The 15,653-nt window shown below is 40.6% G+C and overlaps 1 protein-coding gene across 1 annotated transcript; it reads right to left on the reverse strand.

The window, feature by feature from the left end:
- Positions 1-855: 855 nt before the first annotated feature.
- On the reverse strand, positions 856-15,508 carry parvaa (parvin, alpha a). Its single transcript, XM_076142411.1, has 13 exons — positions 15,244-15,508; positions 11,352-11,441; positions 11,171-11,241; positions 10,921-11,023; positions 10,599-10,739; positions 8,876-8,991; positions 8,726-8,784; positions 7,108-7,127; positions 6,968-7,029; positions 6,570-6,638; positions 6,328-6,429; positions 2,847-2,919; positions 856-2,241 (listed from the first exon to the last, which is right to left on the reverse strand). The coding sequence occupies exons 1-13, from the start codon at positions 15,377-15,379 to the stop codon at positions 2,165-2,167; spliced, it is 1,119 nt and encodes a 372-aa protein (XP_075998526.1). The 5' UTR covers positions 15,380-15,508; the 3' UTR covers positions 856-2,164.
- Positions 15,509-15,653: the final 145 nt, after the last annotated feature.

Below are 15,653 nucleotides of genomic sequence, written 5' to 3' on the forward strand. Positions count from 1 at the left end.
TTCAATCAGAGGAATGCAGCAGTTAGTCCCCATGTGACCTTCATGCAGAATGACAGTGTAATGATAATGCAATAACAGCGATGTAACAAGGTAATAACTACAGGAGCTGAATTGTTCCCTGGGCGAGAGAGCGAAGAGGAAATGATCGTAACATGGTTTGAGATCCCAAAGGATCTGTTGCGACTGACATGAAAGCATCTGGATGGGCAATCATCACCGGATATTGTTACTCGTGCAAAACGTTCGGCTTAGCTCAAGGCATTTAGGTGACACACACAAATATGTATCTCGAGCTCTTAAGTGTGGCACTACACACACACACACACACACACACACCTTAAGTGGATTTTGTGAAGTTTCCGCCGAGACTGCAATCTTTACATGTAAGGCACTTAAGCTGTTCCATATTCACAAATGCCAACTTTGAACAGTAAATTATGTTATAACACAAAAACCACACACACACACACACACACACACACACACACACACACACACACACACACACACACACACACACACACACACACACACACACACACACACACACACACACACCCTATTTCCCCATTTTTCGTTTTTTTTCAGAAGCTATTGTGGAATGTGTGAGAAAAATAAAGCTTTTCATCCATTCAGTGACTGTCAGTTTCAGTCTGTGCTGGGGTCACCGCCAATTCAGAAAGCTTTTACACAGCTTTTCTAACAGTCCATCTCAATTTAGTGAAAGAAGGAAATTGTTGCCGTGGTTCACTTGTCTTTCTCTGTGGACTCAATTGGAACCAATCTGACCCCAATTTTTGTTTTGTTGGAAAAGCATTCATCCACGTTTCCCTTTGAGGTGAAATGCTGTTGCACTCAGAGACTGGAAGTTTTTTTATTGAATGTAAAGCATTAACAGATATGTGTGGTTGAGAATGTGCCGGCAGCTGAACCCAGAGACTGGAAATGCATTATTAGAAGGTTTAAGGGTATCATAGAAATTACAACTTGTTTCTCAACATATTCAGTCAAATTCCAGGAAGGAGTGAACTTTACTGTGTGTTATAAATAATGTGTCACGCCTCATTAAACACAAAAGGCAGATCGTGTTCTTTGCTGTGATTACATGACTGTTGGTGATGTACGTAGGTTGCCGTGACAATAATCAAAACAAACCCCTTATGTATTACAGTATAAAAATGAGGGGAAATAGCAGAGTATTAAGAGTTCCCTTAAGACATTCCTGTATAGATGCAAAAGAAATCTAAGGCATTAAGACAACTTTGCAGGATGGAAATCTAAAAACGACACAAAGTTCATTAAGGAATGCCATGAACAAAGCGACTGGAACGTTCAGAGTGTTGGGAAACTAAAAATTGTAGCAAAAGTCAAATAAATACAGGCCATCATCAGAATACATTACAAAGCATTGATCAGTTAAACCTCTTGAAACTGAGGTTGTTTACGTGTTTACTTTCCATCCAATTCATGTTTCATTTGCCACAGAAAAAAAACAAGAAAACCCTTTACTGTACCTGACATGACTTTCTAATCGAGAATGAGAATAGAATTAACTCTATTAATAATTTATTTAACCCTATCTGTTTCTAGGACGTTCTTGAAAATAAAGTAAATAGATAAATAAGGCAAAAACTTCTAAAAAGTCTAGAAAGTAATTATTTCAGACAATTCTTCTCAAACTTTGTTTTTCAGATTTTTTGGAATCCTTCACACTCCATTTGTGAATGAGGAAGGAAGCCTCAACAATGGCAAAGTAGTGTTTGAGGCCTTGTTGTGTTTGTTTGTGATGTTTGTTGACAGAAATTGTCACAACACAAATTTTGCAATCGTGTTTTGGTGAGATTTTGATTTTGATTTTGAAGATTTTGGTGTGTTGGGACTACACAGGGCGACGTTATCAAATGTAGTTTGTTCTCCGTAAATGTGTGGAAAGACATGATATACAGTAAAAGCTAAACAAACCTCTCATAGTAGATTTGTGTCTTTGTGGGAATGAAAAAATACAGATTTGTGTTACATTATCAAAACACACAACGTGATGCATGCAATTACATAAAAACGCATTTCTGTAAAAAATAGAAGGAAATATATACTGTATACATATTTAAGCTTTAGTGTTGTCCGTGGTTACAACCACGTTCCCCTTTGTTCCCCTTTGTTCCACTCAGTCTACGTTCCTGTACCTGGTGAAGAGGTTGTAGAGGACGCGCAGTGTTGATTTAAGGTCACAGTTCACAATGTCTGAAAGAGATTGACACGGATGAGAATCTCTCACAATGGTCATAAAAGCTGACAGACCTAAACTTTAATTTCTGAAAACCTTTCTGCCTATTCACCTCCGCAATCAAACATTTCATTGATGTCATTGATGTCAACCTAACTCAATAGTTAAATTAATTGCTGTCTCCTTCAATTTGTCTCTTCTTACAGTATTTTCAAATTCCTAATTGTAATAGTTTATTCTGCGAAAAATAAAATATAAGTTCAAATATAATATAAGTAAGTCAAACACAGAGATTAGACAATAAGAGACACATACTACAAACTGTCAAAATAAAAGCTTAGTAAGAATCTGTGCAACATTCTAGAAACATTACAATCTAAAAGCTGCTGAAGGTTTATTTCCTGCTATTTTCTATTCTATTCTAGTGTGTGTGTGTGTGTGTGTGTGAGAGTAAATCCATGAACATGTTTCCTGCACTTTAATATAAAATGTTCATCAAGAGCATTTCTTAAACCAAAGAAACACTTAAAGGCAATAGTCCACATCTTCTCCCTCTTTTTCTCCCTTCCTGTGCTTTCTTCACAATGCAGAACTTAAGCAGTGAATAAAATCAGAGTCCTACCCTCTGGCCGGGGCTTTGGTCTCTCCAGACCTCCGTCCTGCATCAGCTCAAAGGAGAAGGAGACATTGTGGACCTGCAGAGACACACGCAAACACACTATCAGTGAAAATACATTTGACACACACAGGTACAGGTGCACAGTTCATATAAACACACACACACAGCTCCTCGGTGATAAGAGGAGTGTGGAAACCGATTGATAACTCCCACAATACGCCGAGGCTGCTGCCACGGCTTCCTATGTGGGCAAACACAGCTCAGCTCTGTTCTGTAAGACCATAAGCCTTCAGCAGCTGCACAAACACTCATTTATCACTACATTCATGTCAGCAGTGTCTCTCAGAGAAGTGTGTCTGTAACCGACAGCAGGAGAGTGAGGAGAGTCTCATTGTTACAGGGACGTTTGGGACACGCCGTGGTGTGATGTTTTATTCAAGGAAAAGTAACAACAGTATGACGCTACCTTTCAAAATATAAGTCCTGTCTTCAAAACTAAACTTAAGTAAAAGTACAAATAAACAGGTTTTAACAGTAAATGTACTTAAATGGTCAAGGGGAAAGGACTCAGAGTGACGTGTGTGTGTTCTTTCAGGAAGCTAATTAAAAATAAGGAACTTAAAAAATGTTGAACCTGAACAAGTAAGCTGAGGACAGAGAATGAATGGATGGATGGACACACAAGGAAAGAAAGAAAGAAACAAGGGAAGAATGGCAGTGTCATTCTATAGAGATAAAGAGTAGAGAGTAAGAAAGAAGTAGAAGAAGTAAGTAACTAACGAAATGAGTGATTTGTTGTGAATGCAAAGTATTCTGTAACCGCTGCTTACAGACATCAGAAAAAAAGGTAGTGGAGTAAAATGTAATAATTGTATAAAGAAGTCTCCCAAAGTACAAACTAACCTAGAATTGCACAAACGTGTAGAAATTCAACATCTAAATCTATAAATGTGGAAATGGAGAAATACAATATTTAAAATACAAGTTAAAGGAGTTATGCAAAGTTTTACACCAACAATTATGGATGATGGCGATGATGATGAGAAATGACATGTGGTACAAGTTGGACTGTACTAGAAAGAATTGTAGATTTATGTAAATCCTGACAATATGATATATGATCAGCTCAGACAGAGACAGAGAGAGAGGGAGAGAGAGAGGGAGAGAGAGAGAGAGAGAGCTCACATTACAGCTCTTCATGCTCAATTCAGAGCATTTTTATCATGATGGTTCATACTCATGTTGTAATTGACTTGTATTTGACACTAAAGTCATTGCACTGCTCTGTCAGTGATGTGAACAAGGAAACCCTGGTGATCGTCTCCTGATAGCCGTTGGTTACACATGCAAATGTTTTGAGTCTTCTGTCTTTTGTCTTTGTTGCTGCACAAACAAGCTGATAACTGAGCAGAGAAAACTCCAAAAGCCTAATTTTAGTTAAGGAATGATACCAGAGGAATGCTGGGAAATGGACCCGATCAGATCAGCATTGAGGTGTCCTTAATGGTTCCCTTCACCTCAGACAGAGAGTCTCCTCACTCTTTTTACTTTATGACACCAAAAAAGATGGTGGCCGCTGTTGTCATGCTTGTTTTTATAGAACGTGACAGGGTTAGGAGTGGCTGCGACCTCATCCATTTCAGCCCCTTATTCGCCCAATCAGCATCAAGAACACAGGTGTTACTTCACCGTGAGAAATATTATGTCACTTATATTATGTCACTTAAGAGGGAAGAGATGGAAACAGGAGAGATGTGTGTGTGTGTGAGAGAGTGTTCCGACTGCTGTGAAGCATTGTAAAAAAGGACATAATGTGAAAGGCGTGACCTTTAGTTATTCAATAAAGTAAGAACGACAAAGAGGGAATGAGTACACATCTAATGAGCGGCATCAGGAGCGGCTTCACAATGAGCCCAGCTACATGATTACTGATCGGCCTCTAGGAGCTGACAAACACAGAGTAAATGAGCCGAGCCCCCGAGCCACTCCAACGTTTCCCTGTGCAATAGGAGATTACAGATGCTGTGGAGCCGCTGCCTGCTCGCCCGGGCCAGGAGTGCCTCTGTGTGTGTGTGTGTGTGTGTGTGTGTGTGTGTGTGTGTGTGTGTGCGTGTGTGGGCTCAGTTGTGTACATTGTAGTGCCGATGCCTATTCTGCCTCGCAGCTTGGCAGAGGCCACTGGCCAAGACCCAAACAAAAGGCTACTTGTGGTGTCTGTGCAGATTGCCTGTTCAGAATACCGCAGTACTACAGAGGCCAGAAAAAGGGAAGGCTCTGCTCTGAATGGGCTCTGGTCATATATCAAGCTATTGAGAGGGAGAATCTGGGCTCTGAGTGCATGATGATCCTGATGCAGTATTGATTTAAGTGTGTTTCTTCAACTGAGTGTTTGTGGTTATGTCACCGTGGCTGAGCTCACACAATGCCAACGCTTTACAACACAGTGGAAATTGGTTGCCTTTTTACATTTTGAACATACTAGAGGGCACACACACACACACACACACACACATGCACGCACAAGCACAAGCACAGGCACACAAGCAAGTGGGAAAGTGCATTCTGCTAAACGAGTTAAGGGTCCATCAGAAAGCTGTAATAACAACTTTTGGGTTCTCCATGTGGCTTTTGAAGAATCTGAGTCTCCTGATAAGAGTCCGTTGTTCTATTAACAACCCAAGGGCAGAGCAAGATTCATTTAATGAAATGAATCCACATCCGCCGTTCTAACTAGATGAAGTGTTTTAAAGTCATATTGTACCAAAAAAATACTGAATGAGTTTATTGACTGATTTGGAATTTAGAAATGAATTCCCGATTAAGGCAGCAGATGATCCAATGTTACATCATGGAATATACTATAAAAAAACAAAGGAAAGAATTTAGCTTTCATTTTCTACGAACTGGCCTGTTGAACATAATCCTGACAGGCACATCACTAAGACAGAAACTCGTGACTGGGACTGAGCATCTTCGGAATGTGATAATGGACCGTTATCACCTCAGAATCTATCTGAAGCTTCCTGCTCCATCGTGCCAACACCGTGATTTACTACACATTTTCCCAATCAGGAATAATCAGGATTCCAAAATAATTTCCCTTTGTGGTGATACCTGCAGTGGGAAGTAATTGGTGTTAAATGGCCGGTTGGCTCAGAATGGTTTGTTGTGTAGCAACATGTCTAAACATTCTCCATCTTCCTTCCTGCTCTGATTTAGAACAAACATGTTACACTGATGTCTCCTTTGGCTTCTTTTTAATATCCGACTAATGGGTCTCTCCCAGCCTCTTTCACCTCAAGCTCTGGTATCAGGCAACTCATGACCCTTCTTTCCCCATTCATTCATTCATCTTATGATTTGGAAGTACACCGAGGCCTTTTAATCGTTGGAAGATATCACAAAGGTTTATGGACTACAACGGTTTAATAATCAATCTGCATCAATTGATTGCAGTTTAAAAACAAAGTTGATTAAACCTCACCTTTTGGTCAAAGTTCTCCGGTGTCAGGAAGAAGTTGTAGAGAGGAACAAAGTATCCTTCCAGCAGCCCCATCAGCAACACGAGGTAAACACCATCTGCAAACTAAAGCAGCAGCACAGAAGACATGATGCCACTAGATGACTGGAATGATGAACGGAATTCACATGCTACTTATGAGGATGATATTTTATCCCTACATTACATGAAGCCTTTTGTATAGTGTGCATGTGTGTGGCCGTTACCTGTGTGTCCAATTCAGAGACCTCTAGGTTGAGCTTGTTCAGGTGTTTGTTCACGAATGTAATCAACGTCTGCAAAATCACAGAAACAATTGTTCACCAACACTGGCAAAGACTCCATCAAGACAGACCGAGGGCACTCATGTGACACAAAGAATCTTCCGGCAGCCACATTGGAGGTTCTGAGTGAGTAGTTCCATTTCATTCTGGACTGGGAAATTATGTATTAAATAAATAAATTGGGTCATCCAGTTGGCTATCTAAGAGGATTGTATTGTGAGTAATGCCTAACAATACATATTCACATTGCTTTGCTAGAGTTTGTGGCTTTGTATTTAGATTTTATCTGTGGCAAGTCTTCACTGGACGTCCATGATGGTGACAGACAGTTTGTTTTATACCTTCTTGACAACATTGAGCTTATCTGGAGCGTGGTCAAACAGGGTGTCGAAGGCATCGCGCTCTGCACGGGAGAAACAAAACAAACGATTCACAAACAAGCGACAAGCACTCATGAACATGAAGAAGAAGAAGAACTTACCATGCCTGCCAGAGAAAGCCCTGAGGAACAGAGGCAAGAAAAGAAAACGAGAGTAAGAAAATAAGTCAACTTCAAAGTCTTCAATATTCCTAAAATAAATCATATAACGAAACACGAGAGTGGCCAATTCAATCACAGAGGAATGCGAAGAATGGAGGGATTATGTCACAGGAATGAATGGATAGCAGCAGCACACATACCCAGGGTAGAAGGATAAGCAAACCTTGGGTATTCAAATTACCCAGGGTGTCACCATTGGGACGCTCAACAATGGCCGCATAACGAGAGCACAATCATCCCCACAAAAACAATACTGTTGGGTATTATTACAATGAATGAAGATGTGCCTTTCATATCCATACAGGTTTTCTATGGGAATGGAGCGCCCGTCTGCTCCATTATTACAGTGTGAGCACTTTGGAGGATATTATTGTTGGAAGGGGTCAGGTGGTTTTTAAGGTGTATGTGTCCCCCAAGGAAGAGATGTTGCTGTGGGTAGGCCAAGAGGAGATGGCTGAGAGAGAGAGAGAGAGAGAGAGAGAGAGAGAGAGAGAGAGAGAGAGAGAGAGAGAGAGAGAGAGAGAGAGAGAGAGAGAGAGAGAGAGAGAGAGAGAGACAGAGACAGACACACACACACACACGCGCAGGCACTGGTCCTGGTAGTGTGGTAATAACCTTTTTTTCCTCTGTGACCATGTGAGTGTATGTGTCCAAGTGTGTGTGTGTGTGTGTGTGTGTGTGTGTGTGTGTGTGTGTGTGTGTGTGTGTGTGTGTGTGTGTGTGTGTGTTCGTTATTAACAATGCATCTACCATGACAAAATGTGCGAGTCTGTGTCCTGGCCTGCTGTTATCTCCCTTGCTGCTGCTGTCAGGCTGCAGGTCTGCCTTACAGCAAGAAAGAGGCAGGTGTGTGTTTGTGTGTGTGTGTTTCAGATTGTCTTCAGCCAAGGGTGCCATCACATCTTTTCCTTCAGATACAATGGTTGTCTTCTATTCAGTGCACATTTTCATCCGTCAGAAACAAGGTCTGTATGCTCCTGCTATCAATAGTCTGAGTGCCGTTTCAAGTTCACTCCCTTCATCGCGTATGAAGGCTGTCCCATCCAAATTTGAAAATAATGTTTCGTTACTGCTGCTTTCAATCGCTGCATTTACATACACGCTATACTCCAATGTCTTTTGTCTGTACTGTTGCTGTGCCTAAGGCCAAAAGTGATCAAGATTTCTGTGTATCTATTAGTCATCACTTTGTAGCAGAAGTAAGAAAAAAAGGAACAGGCAGCACTGTTGATTGACTGTTTCCACACATACTGTATATGCCTGTGTTTGTGTGTGTGCTTAGACAGAGTCGATTTTGGCACGGTGTGTGAATGCATTCAGGAGTGCTCTTCGTCACAGCCCAAATAATATTTTTCCTGCTGCACTTTTTGTTGTCTTGTGTAATTTTCATGTTGTTTCAGCTTGGGTTGTGTGGTGGTGTTTCTTTTTTTTAGTTCTTTCCCTTTTAGGCGCCACACAGCCGTAGAATGGTAAGAAAACCCTTGCCAGTGTCTTTCAACACTGTAATGACGTTCCGTGAACTATTAAATGAAACAAAGAGACACCAGAGCAGACTTACTCGGTGTTGCCGGTGATTTCCTCTTGAATTTGTCTGGATTGAAGGATGCCCTCTCTTTTCTAACAAGCAGAAAGAGGCAAACAGGATGTCACCTTATTATTGAAGGTCTTCTTCTCAGCGTGACTGAGGAAGAAAAGAATGATAACTCACCTGGACCACCACTACTTGAATAGAAACGTGGTCTGGCAATCTGATTGGCGCCCTGAAGTGTTGTGACAGCGCCACCAATAGGTGCAGGATAGCAACTATACTCTTTGCGTGGACGGCTAGGGAAAGATTGAGAAACAAGACAATAAAAACATTAAAATTATAATAAAAGCTCAGATATGAAATAAAAGCGTCAATAACAGAAATCAACAATATCAACGCTTAGATCCCTCCAATTAACACCGCTACATTAATAACCGAGGGCAAGGCTACTGCAGTTTTCAAAATAATCCAGCAGACGGCAGCAAAACAATAATTTAGGCCTATACATCTATGGCACAAATGAACTACATGTGTTGTATATGTCTGAAAAACAATACACAATTTTTAGAATGAACTCCAATAAACATGTGCACTGAATGAACCGTAACCCTGCGCAACGGAATGTTAATTATGACAATAGCGAACTTTTAAATTAAACGTTGACTCCAAAATCCGAGCTTTTGATTTCTTAGTCTTCCTGCCGCTTTAGTGTTTGCTTGACTCCTTCCATCATCCGCTGTGCACTGATACTGATACTGTATAAAATGGATGCATGACACCAACTTTACCATTAAACATTACACAATATGTATCACTTCTACATACTTCTATGTCAACAATGTATGTGAATACTTTGTGCTTCCTAATGGGCTGTTATATATAATAATGCACATATCTCCTATTATTTTCAACCTTACAGGAATTCAATAGAATGACATCGTAACAAGGTCATGCACCCTCAAAGGTACAGACAAAGAGTAGTTGCGTAAAGAAAAGTAATGTGTATATGCTTTTAAACTAAATTATGGTAACTCTACACAGTTCCTTATAAAGGGCCTGTTCAATTACGTAAACTAAGTGTCTTTACTCATCCCAACCACAGGGCTGAACAGATAGGATTTACCTTTGATAGACAAAACAATCAGGATCAATTAAGTGGCTCACGGCCTTGCGCAGTGATGAATAGACAACCATGGCAATGGCAAATTATAGAGAGCAAGCTAAAAGCCTTTATAAAACCTATTAGATCCTTGCTGAGAGGATCCACATAAAGTAGATCAGAATGAGTGTTTTTCTAAGGCTTCTGAATGGAGAACAAAGGACAAGAGGGAATTGATTAACAAAAACCTTCTGAAATAGAAGGATAGCTAAATTAATCACAATGCATGTCTCAATTTATAGCTATTTTCTGAGTTTTGATGACATTTCATACAAATATCAGTCAAGGACAAACTTGACAAGAGGCTGCAATACTTAAACATTATGTGAATAGCAAATAGAAATGCACCTAGTAAGATGAGTTTGATTGGTGTTTGACCTCTGTAACATGTTGATATACAGTATGTTATGTATGTTTATGTTTAGTATGTTCCTTAAAAGCCTTCTCTATTGTTAGCATTTTCCCTCACCCATATTGTATTATTTTTGTGGAAGAGGATACCCCAATTCTCAATATGGATTTCATAATATAATAGTTTAATATAATCGATTTATGTTTCATATAAATGTTTAAGCACATCTTACGTGTGTCACTCAACAGCACATTATGTTTCTGAATGAATGATTGCTGACAAGATGGCTCAGCAATTATGTCTACAATTGCACAACTCAAGGCGAAATTGTCAGCGCTGTATTGTAAACATGTGGTCAGAGACAGCAGAATACAAAACAACAAGTTGCTTACAGTCAACGTTCCAGCGGATGTTCCTGGTGGAGAGTTTCAGCGAGTCGTTGATGCGCTCCAACACCGTTTGAAGCTTCTGTTTCTGGGCAATTTCAGACTGGGTGACTTCAGCCACGTTCAGTTTCTCACCTTCCAGCTTTTCTGTAACAATCGTGAAGAAACATAACAACACAGGAGACAGTAGAATCACTTTTGTATTAGCTGTTGCACAATAACGACACAGCTTCTGATTAGGAATCTGTTTGTAATAAAATAACGTGCAAAATGACCTTGTTTATGTCTATCTATGTCTCAGTGCTATCGATTCTGCACAATTCCTCACCAAATAATTTCTGTAGCACCTGTCCGTCATACAGATCTTCAGCCAGATCTTTCACGATGATCCTCTCTCCCACCAGAACATCATTGATCCAGTCAATCAACACCTATATGGCAAAAACAGAACAGAACAACCATGACACTTTCATTGATTTCTCTATTATCCAGTATTAATTTGGAGCACAGCCCTCCACCTAACCATCCAGGTGACCTAGTTTAGCTCCACACTAATTAATCAATGCCAACCACCGTACCTTCATGAGCTCCTGCAGTTTGCGATCATTCTTAGAGTTAGGGTCCACCATAGTGCGCACTTCGTTCTCCTCTGATGAGAGTGCAGAGGACAGGATAAAGGTGAAAGGAGGATCATTTTATCAGGGCGCATCATCTGTAACCCTACAGTTAAGCCAACATGACAGAGAAGATGTACGCTACCCAGCATGGTGTCCTCAGGGTCCAGCTCATAGTGGGAGGGGCTGAGAGGGAGGTTAATGGCATTTATTCCCTCTTCCTGAAGCTCAGACACTGCAGGGAAAGAAGAAGAGACATCATATTCATCATTTATCACATTGGTTTACATCACTAAAGCCTGAGGAATTCAGCAATGCAGAGATCGCGGACGGAAATTATGGATTCCTGTCCTAAAGATAGACCATTAAACACAGATTTTCGACAGAATATGTGCTATGTGCTATGTGTGTAGGGCAGTGGCCTCCTACTGCACCCAGTCAAAGCCCTCTCACAGGCCATCAATGGGGCAGAAAATATTCCCAAATCCCTCTGAAGAGAGAAGCGCTGCCTTGAGAAATCCGTTCCATTTATTTTACTAAAAAATGTGTATTTGTACATGAGGAATTTGAATGTATCATTTAAATTAAGATTTACTTACAGCTGTTGAAGTACTCTATGACAGATATACTTTCTCAAAGGAGAGATGCAACTATTCAACCTGTTTCACACTCACTGAGCTGAACACTGAGACTGAACAGAATTTTTTTAAATGGTGATGACAGACATTGGACAAACACACACCATTGTTGATTGCAGAATAAACCAACGTTCGGTTAAATTGTTCTTATTACGCAATATTTTCATTTATAATTTCAATATCTGTTACGTTTCATGATTTAAAAAAACCCACAAAAAAGAAAAAGATTCCAGGAAAATCTGAGGAAATAAAAATCTGGGAAAACTGTTACTGGAAATGAATGAAGCATTTTTCTCTGAGGCCAACTAAAATCCCAAGCAGTGTTAAATAAAGACATTCTGAATCTTTCCTGTCAACACCAGCAGGTTTCGACAGCAGCTGGGTGACTTTCTAAATGTTGCCTCGATTCCACAAACAGCTATTAGCCGACCCTCAGCTGAGAACCACTTGATGTCTGACAAACAGAGACCAGTGTTGTTTCCTGCTTCTCAGTGGTCTTTGCAGAAGCCCAGCATGCCTTTCTTCTCAGTGTGTCAGATACCTGAGGAGGTTTGATTGTTGGTGATCGGTGTGTGTGTGTACATGCTCAAGCAGTGTAAATGCAAGCACATGTATCTGGTGTTGATTAAGCGGATGTTGCCCTTGGTGAAGGCAGGGAAATGCACAGGATGTTCACTCTGTGCTTGATCCAACACACACACACACACACACACACACACACACACACGGTTGACTTGTTTTTCCCAGAATTTACCGTCAAATACTCATGAACTCGTTCTGCCTGATCCAAAATGTGTATTTCAGCCCAAATACAGAAGAAATGACTTCACATTCTGCATTCTGCACACTCTGTGGCAAAGAAGACAAAATCTAGATGACACTGTTGCTTTTGGGTTGAATATATTTAGAGAAAATATTGTTCAGAAGATCAGAGGTTGCTGTTTTGGAAGTCTCAAGTAAGGTGAATACTGAATTTTGTTTGTTAGACTCAGCACTCAATTTCTAAATAAAACCAGCCCAGTCACAAGTCCTACAGTTTGGAGTTTTCAAGTGGTAAACAAGTAATAGTGCACTTCAGTTAGATCTTGTGTTATTTAAGAGAAAGCAAATATGTAGACGCCACGGTTGTGTGTTAAAGGAAATATGATGTCAATGTCAGGGTGTCGAATGAATCCAGTGTGATTCGTCCTCAGTGTCATGCGTCACTCCTCCCCCTTTGGTCTGGTGTCATAAGGTAGAATGTGTATCTATCCACTTGGTTAAATAAGGGTAACACTAAAAAGCTATGTCCACACACACACACACATCCTCCAGGAGCACTCTTGCAGTGCAAAACAGAGTGCATGCTGCAGACAAGCCAGTGTTCTGTCCTACCTGGAGGGCAGAGTGCTCCACAGCCCATGTCTGTCTGTCTGTCTGTCTCCGTCCACCAGTGTTGAGCATCGTCTCCTGGCTAGCAGCACCACCTCACCCCCTTCCTTTAACTCTCTTTTCCTTTTTCCATTCTACACTCCTATCCTTTTTACCTTCTCAACCAGTAGTTTCTCCATTTCCAATCTGTGGCTCCTTTCTCCCTAGCTCCAGAAAGCTAATGCCATAAACGTCACAAGGACTTAAATTTAATCAATGGTTGACAAATGAGTGACCAGCCCACGTTCTTCATCAAATCATGGGACACACTGCAGACATCCTACACAATGCACTCAGTGTGTGTGGGTGTGTGTGTGTGTGTGTGTGTGTGTGTGTGTGTGTGTGTGTGTGTGTGTGTGTGTGTGTGTGTGTGTGTGTGCGCGCGCGCATGAAAGTAGAGAATATGAAATAGCATGGATATAATGTGATTGCAGGCATGTGGACAACATAAAATGGGGCTCAGCTGTGGAACTGTAGCCTGAATGACACAACGTAATGCAATCTGAAAGAGACATCTCTCATTCCTGATGTTTTAACAATGCATTGTGTTGTTTAGAGCACATTCCTGGTCGTGAAATATTCAAGTCCATTAGCAGGTTTGTAACGAATTGGGTTGAGAATATACAGGAACATTTATGGCAACACGCAGAAGCCTAGTGGACGTTGAGATTAACCAATTTACAATGACTCATACTCGCAACAACTCATCTGAATGTATGATAAAAGCCTGATGTGATGAGAAATTAATCCAGAAGCCCAAGGGATTTCATAACTATTTGTCAGATTCAGAATACAAATTATTCCATCACCGGCTTGGACTTTTGAACTCAGAAAGGCCACAATAAAAATATAATATATGTCTACTTTCATATAAGTATAGTATCTATCTGGAGATTAATAAATACAAATGATAAAAGCTTCCACAGGGCACGGATAGTATACAGGTCCATCTCAATAAATTACAATATGGTATCTTCCTAATGTTGTGTCGCCTACTGAACCAGACTGAGAGACAATCTAAAGGCTCAGGAAACCTTCACAGGTGATTTGAGTTAATGAGCTGATTAGTGTGACACAATGAGGCTACTATATTGAACTTTTTCCAGAATATTCTTATTTTCTCAGATACTGAATTTGGCATTTTCTTGAGCTGTAAGCCATAATCATCAAAGTTGAAACACAAAGGCTTGAAATATTTTGCTTTGTGTGTAATGAATCTATAATATATGAGTTTCACTTTTTGAATTGAATTACTGAAATAAACTGAAATGAAATGAACTATTCCACAATATTCTAATTAATTGAGATGCACCTGTAGGAATATACTGTGGATAGTAAAGGGATCTAGGACTTGAAAGTTCCCATGTTAGGATTTGTGACTTGTATGTATAGATTTGACAGACAACAGCTGTATTCCACCTCTGCATTTCAGTCTCATTTACATGTACACTGAATGAATAATAAAATCAATAAAATCAGTCTTCTGCTTTGATTTAATTAGATCTTAGATGTTTATGCAGGTTAGTGATGACTAAATTTGACAAAGATTGACCAATAATGCAGTTTAGTCTTTTTTTTAAAGAGAAATCAGTGGTTTGTTTGGTGGTGGTGCGTTCAGGCCCCCAGACGGGCCTGTGTTCATTCCACACTTCTTACTCTGGTAGCGGATTTAATACCCTACATGGAAACACACAGCCTGCGGCCACACAAACACAAACTCTGAAGTTTACGGCGTGTAAATGCTGGTAAACACTCAAAAGATCAATTGTGATCGTTTAACGTGTTCTATGACGTGGACGCGTTATAGTCGAGTTTCTTTTCCGAGCAGTGGGATTATTACTACATTTCTCAGTGGAATAGTTGCTTAACAAACAGCTATAAACTACGTTGTTAAATCATTACATTAGTAAAAGCACAGGCATGTAATAGTCTATTGTCTGGTCAAAGGCGTCGCAGTGTCTGTTCTTGTATTTCGCAGGGTTTGTTTACCTTCTTTAGCCTTTTTCCTTCTTGCCAAAGTTCCACCAAGTTTTCCCAGAAAGGAGTCATCTTTCTTTCTAGAAGACGGAGATTTGGGCGTCGGGGATTTTGGGGAGGACGGAGACTTCTGAGGCGAGGAAGCCATCGTCGAAACTTTTAATCCGAGACAGAGAAAACAATATGAATTGGAAATTCACGTGGAAATGAAAGTTAGCTACAAGTCACAGGGAAAAAAATCACCGTCCACTCCCTAAAGCGGAAGCGGAATTCCAGTCGTTTTGGTCCCAAGTATGCTGGACTGAGTGGCCCCGCCTCTCTGGAGGAGGGCCAGAGAGCTGAGGCCTCCCGCGGGAGCAGAGAGCAGGAGGGGCGGCGGCGGCTCCGGGACCGGGAGGACCTGGGAAGAAGCTCCAGCTAAA

Source organism: Genypterus blacodes, unplaced genomic scaffold (assembly GCF_046128005.1).
Source record: "Genypterus blacodes isolate CSIRO-AG114 ecotype Tasmania unplaced genomic scaffold, CSIRO-AGI_Gbla_v1 ptg000021l_1, whole genome shotgun sequence".
In the NCBI taxonomy this organism is placed as follows: Eukaryota; Metazoa; Chordata; class Actinopteri; order Ophidiiformes; family Ophidiidae; genus Genypterus; species Genypterus blacodes.

Coding starts and splice junctions, on each gene's coding strand:
- parvaa (XM_076142411.1), bottom strand. CDS start 15,379: ATGGCTTCCTCGCCTCAGAAGTCTCCGTCCTCCCCAAAATCCCCGACG. Junction 11,442..15,243: donor AAGGAAAAAGGCTAAAGAAG/GTAAACAAACCC, acceptor CTTTCCCTGCAG/TGTCTGAGCTTCAGGAAGAG. Junction 8,992..10,598: donor CATCCGCTGGAACGTTGACT/GTAAGCAACTTG, acceptor ATCTTTCCCTAG/CCGTCCACGCAAAGAGTATA.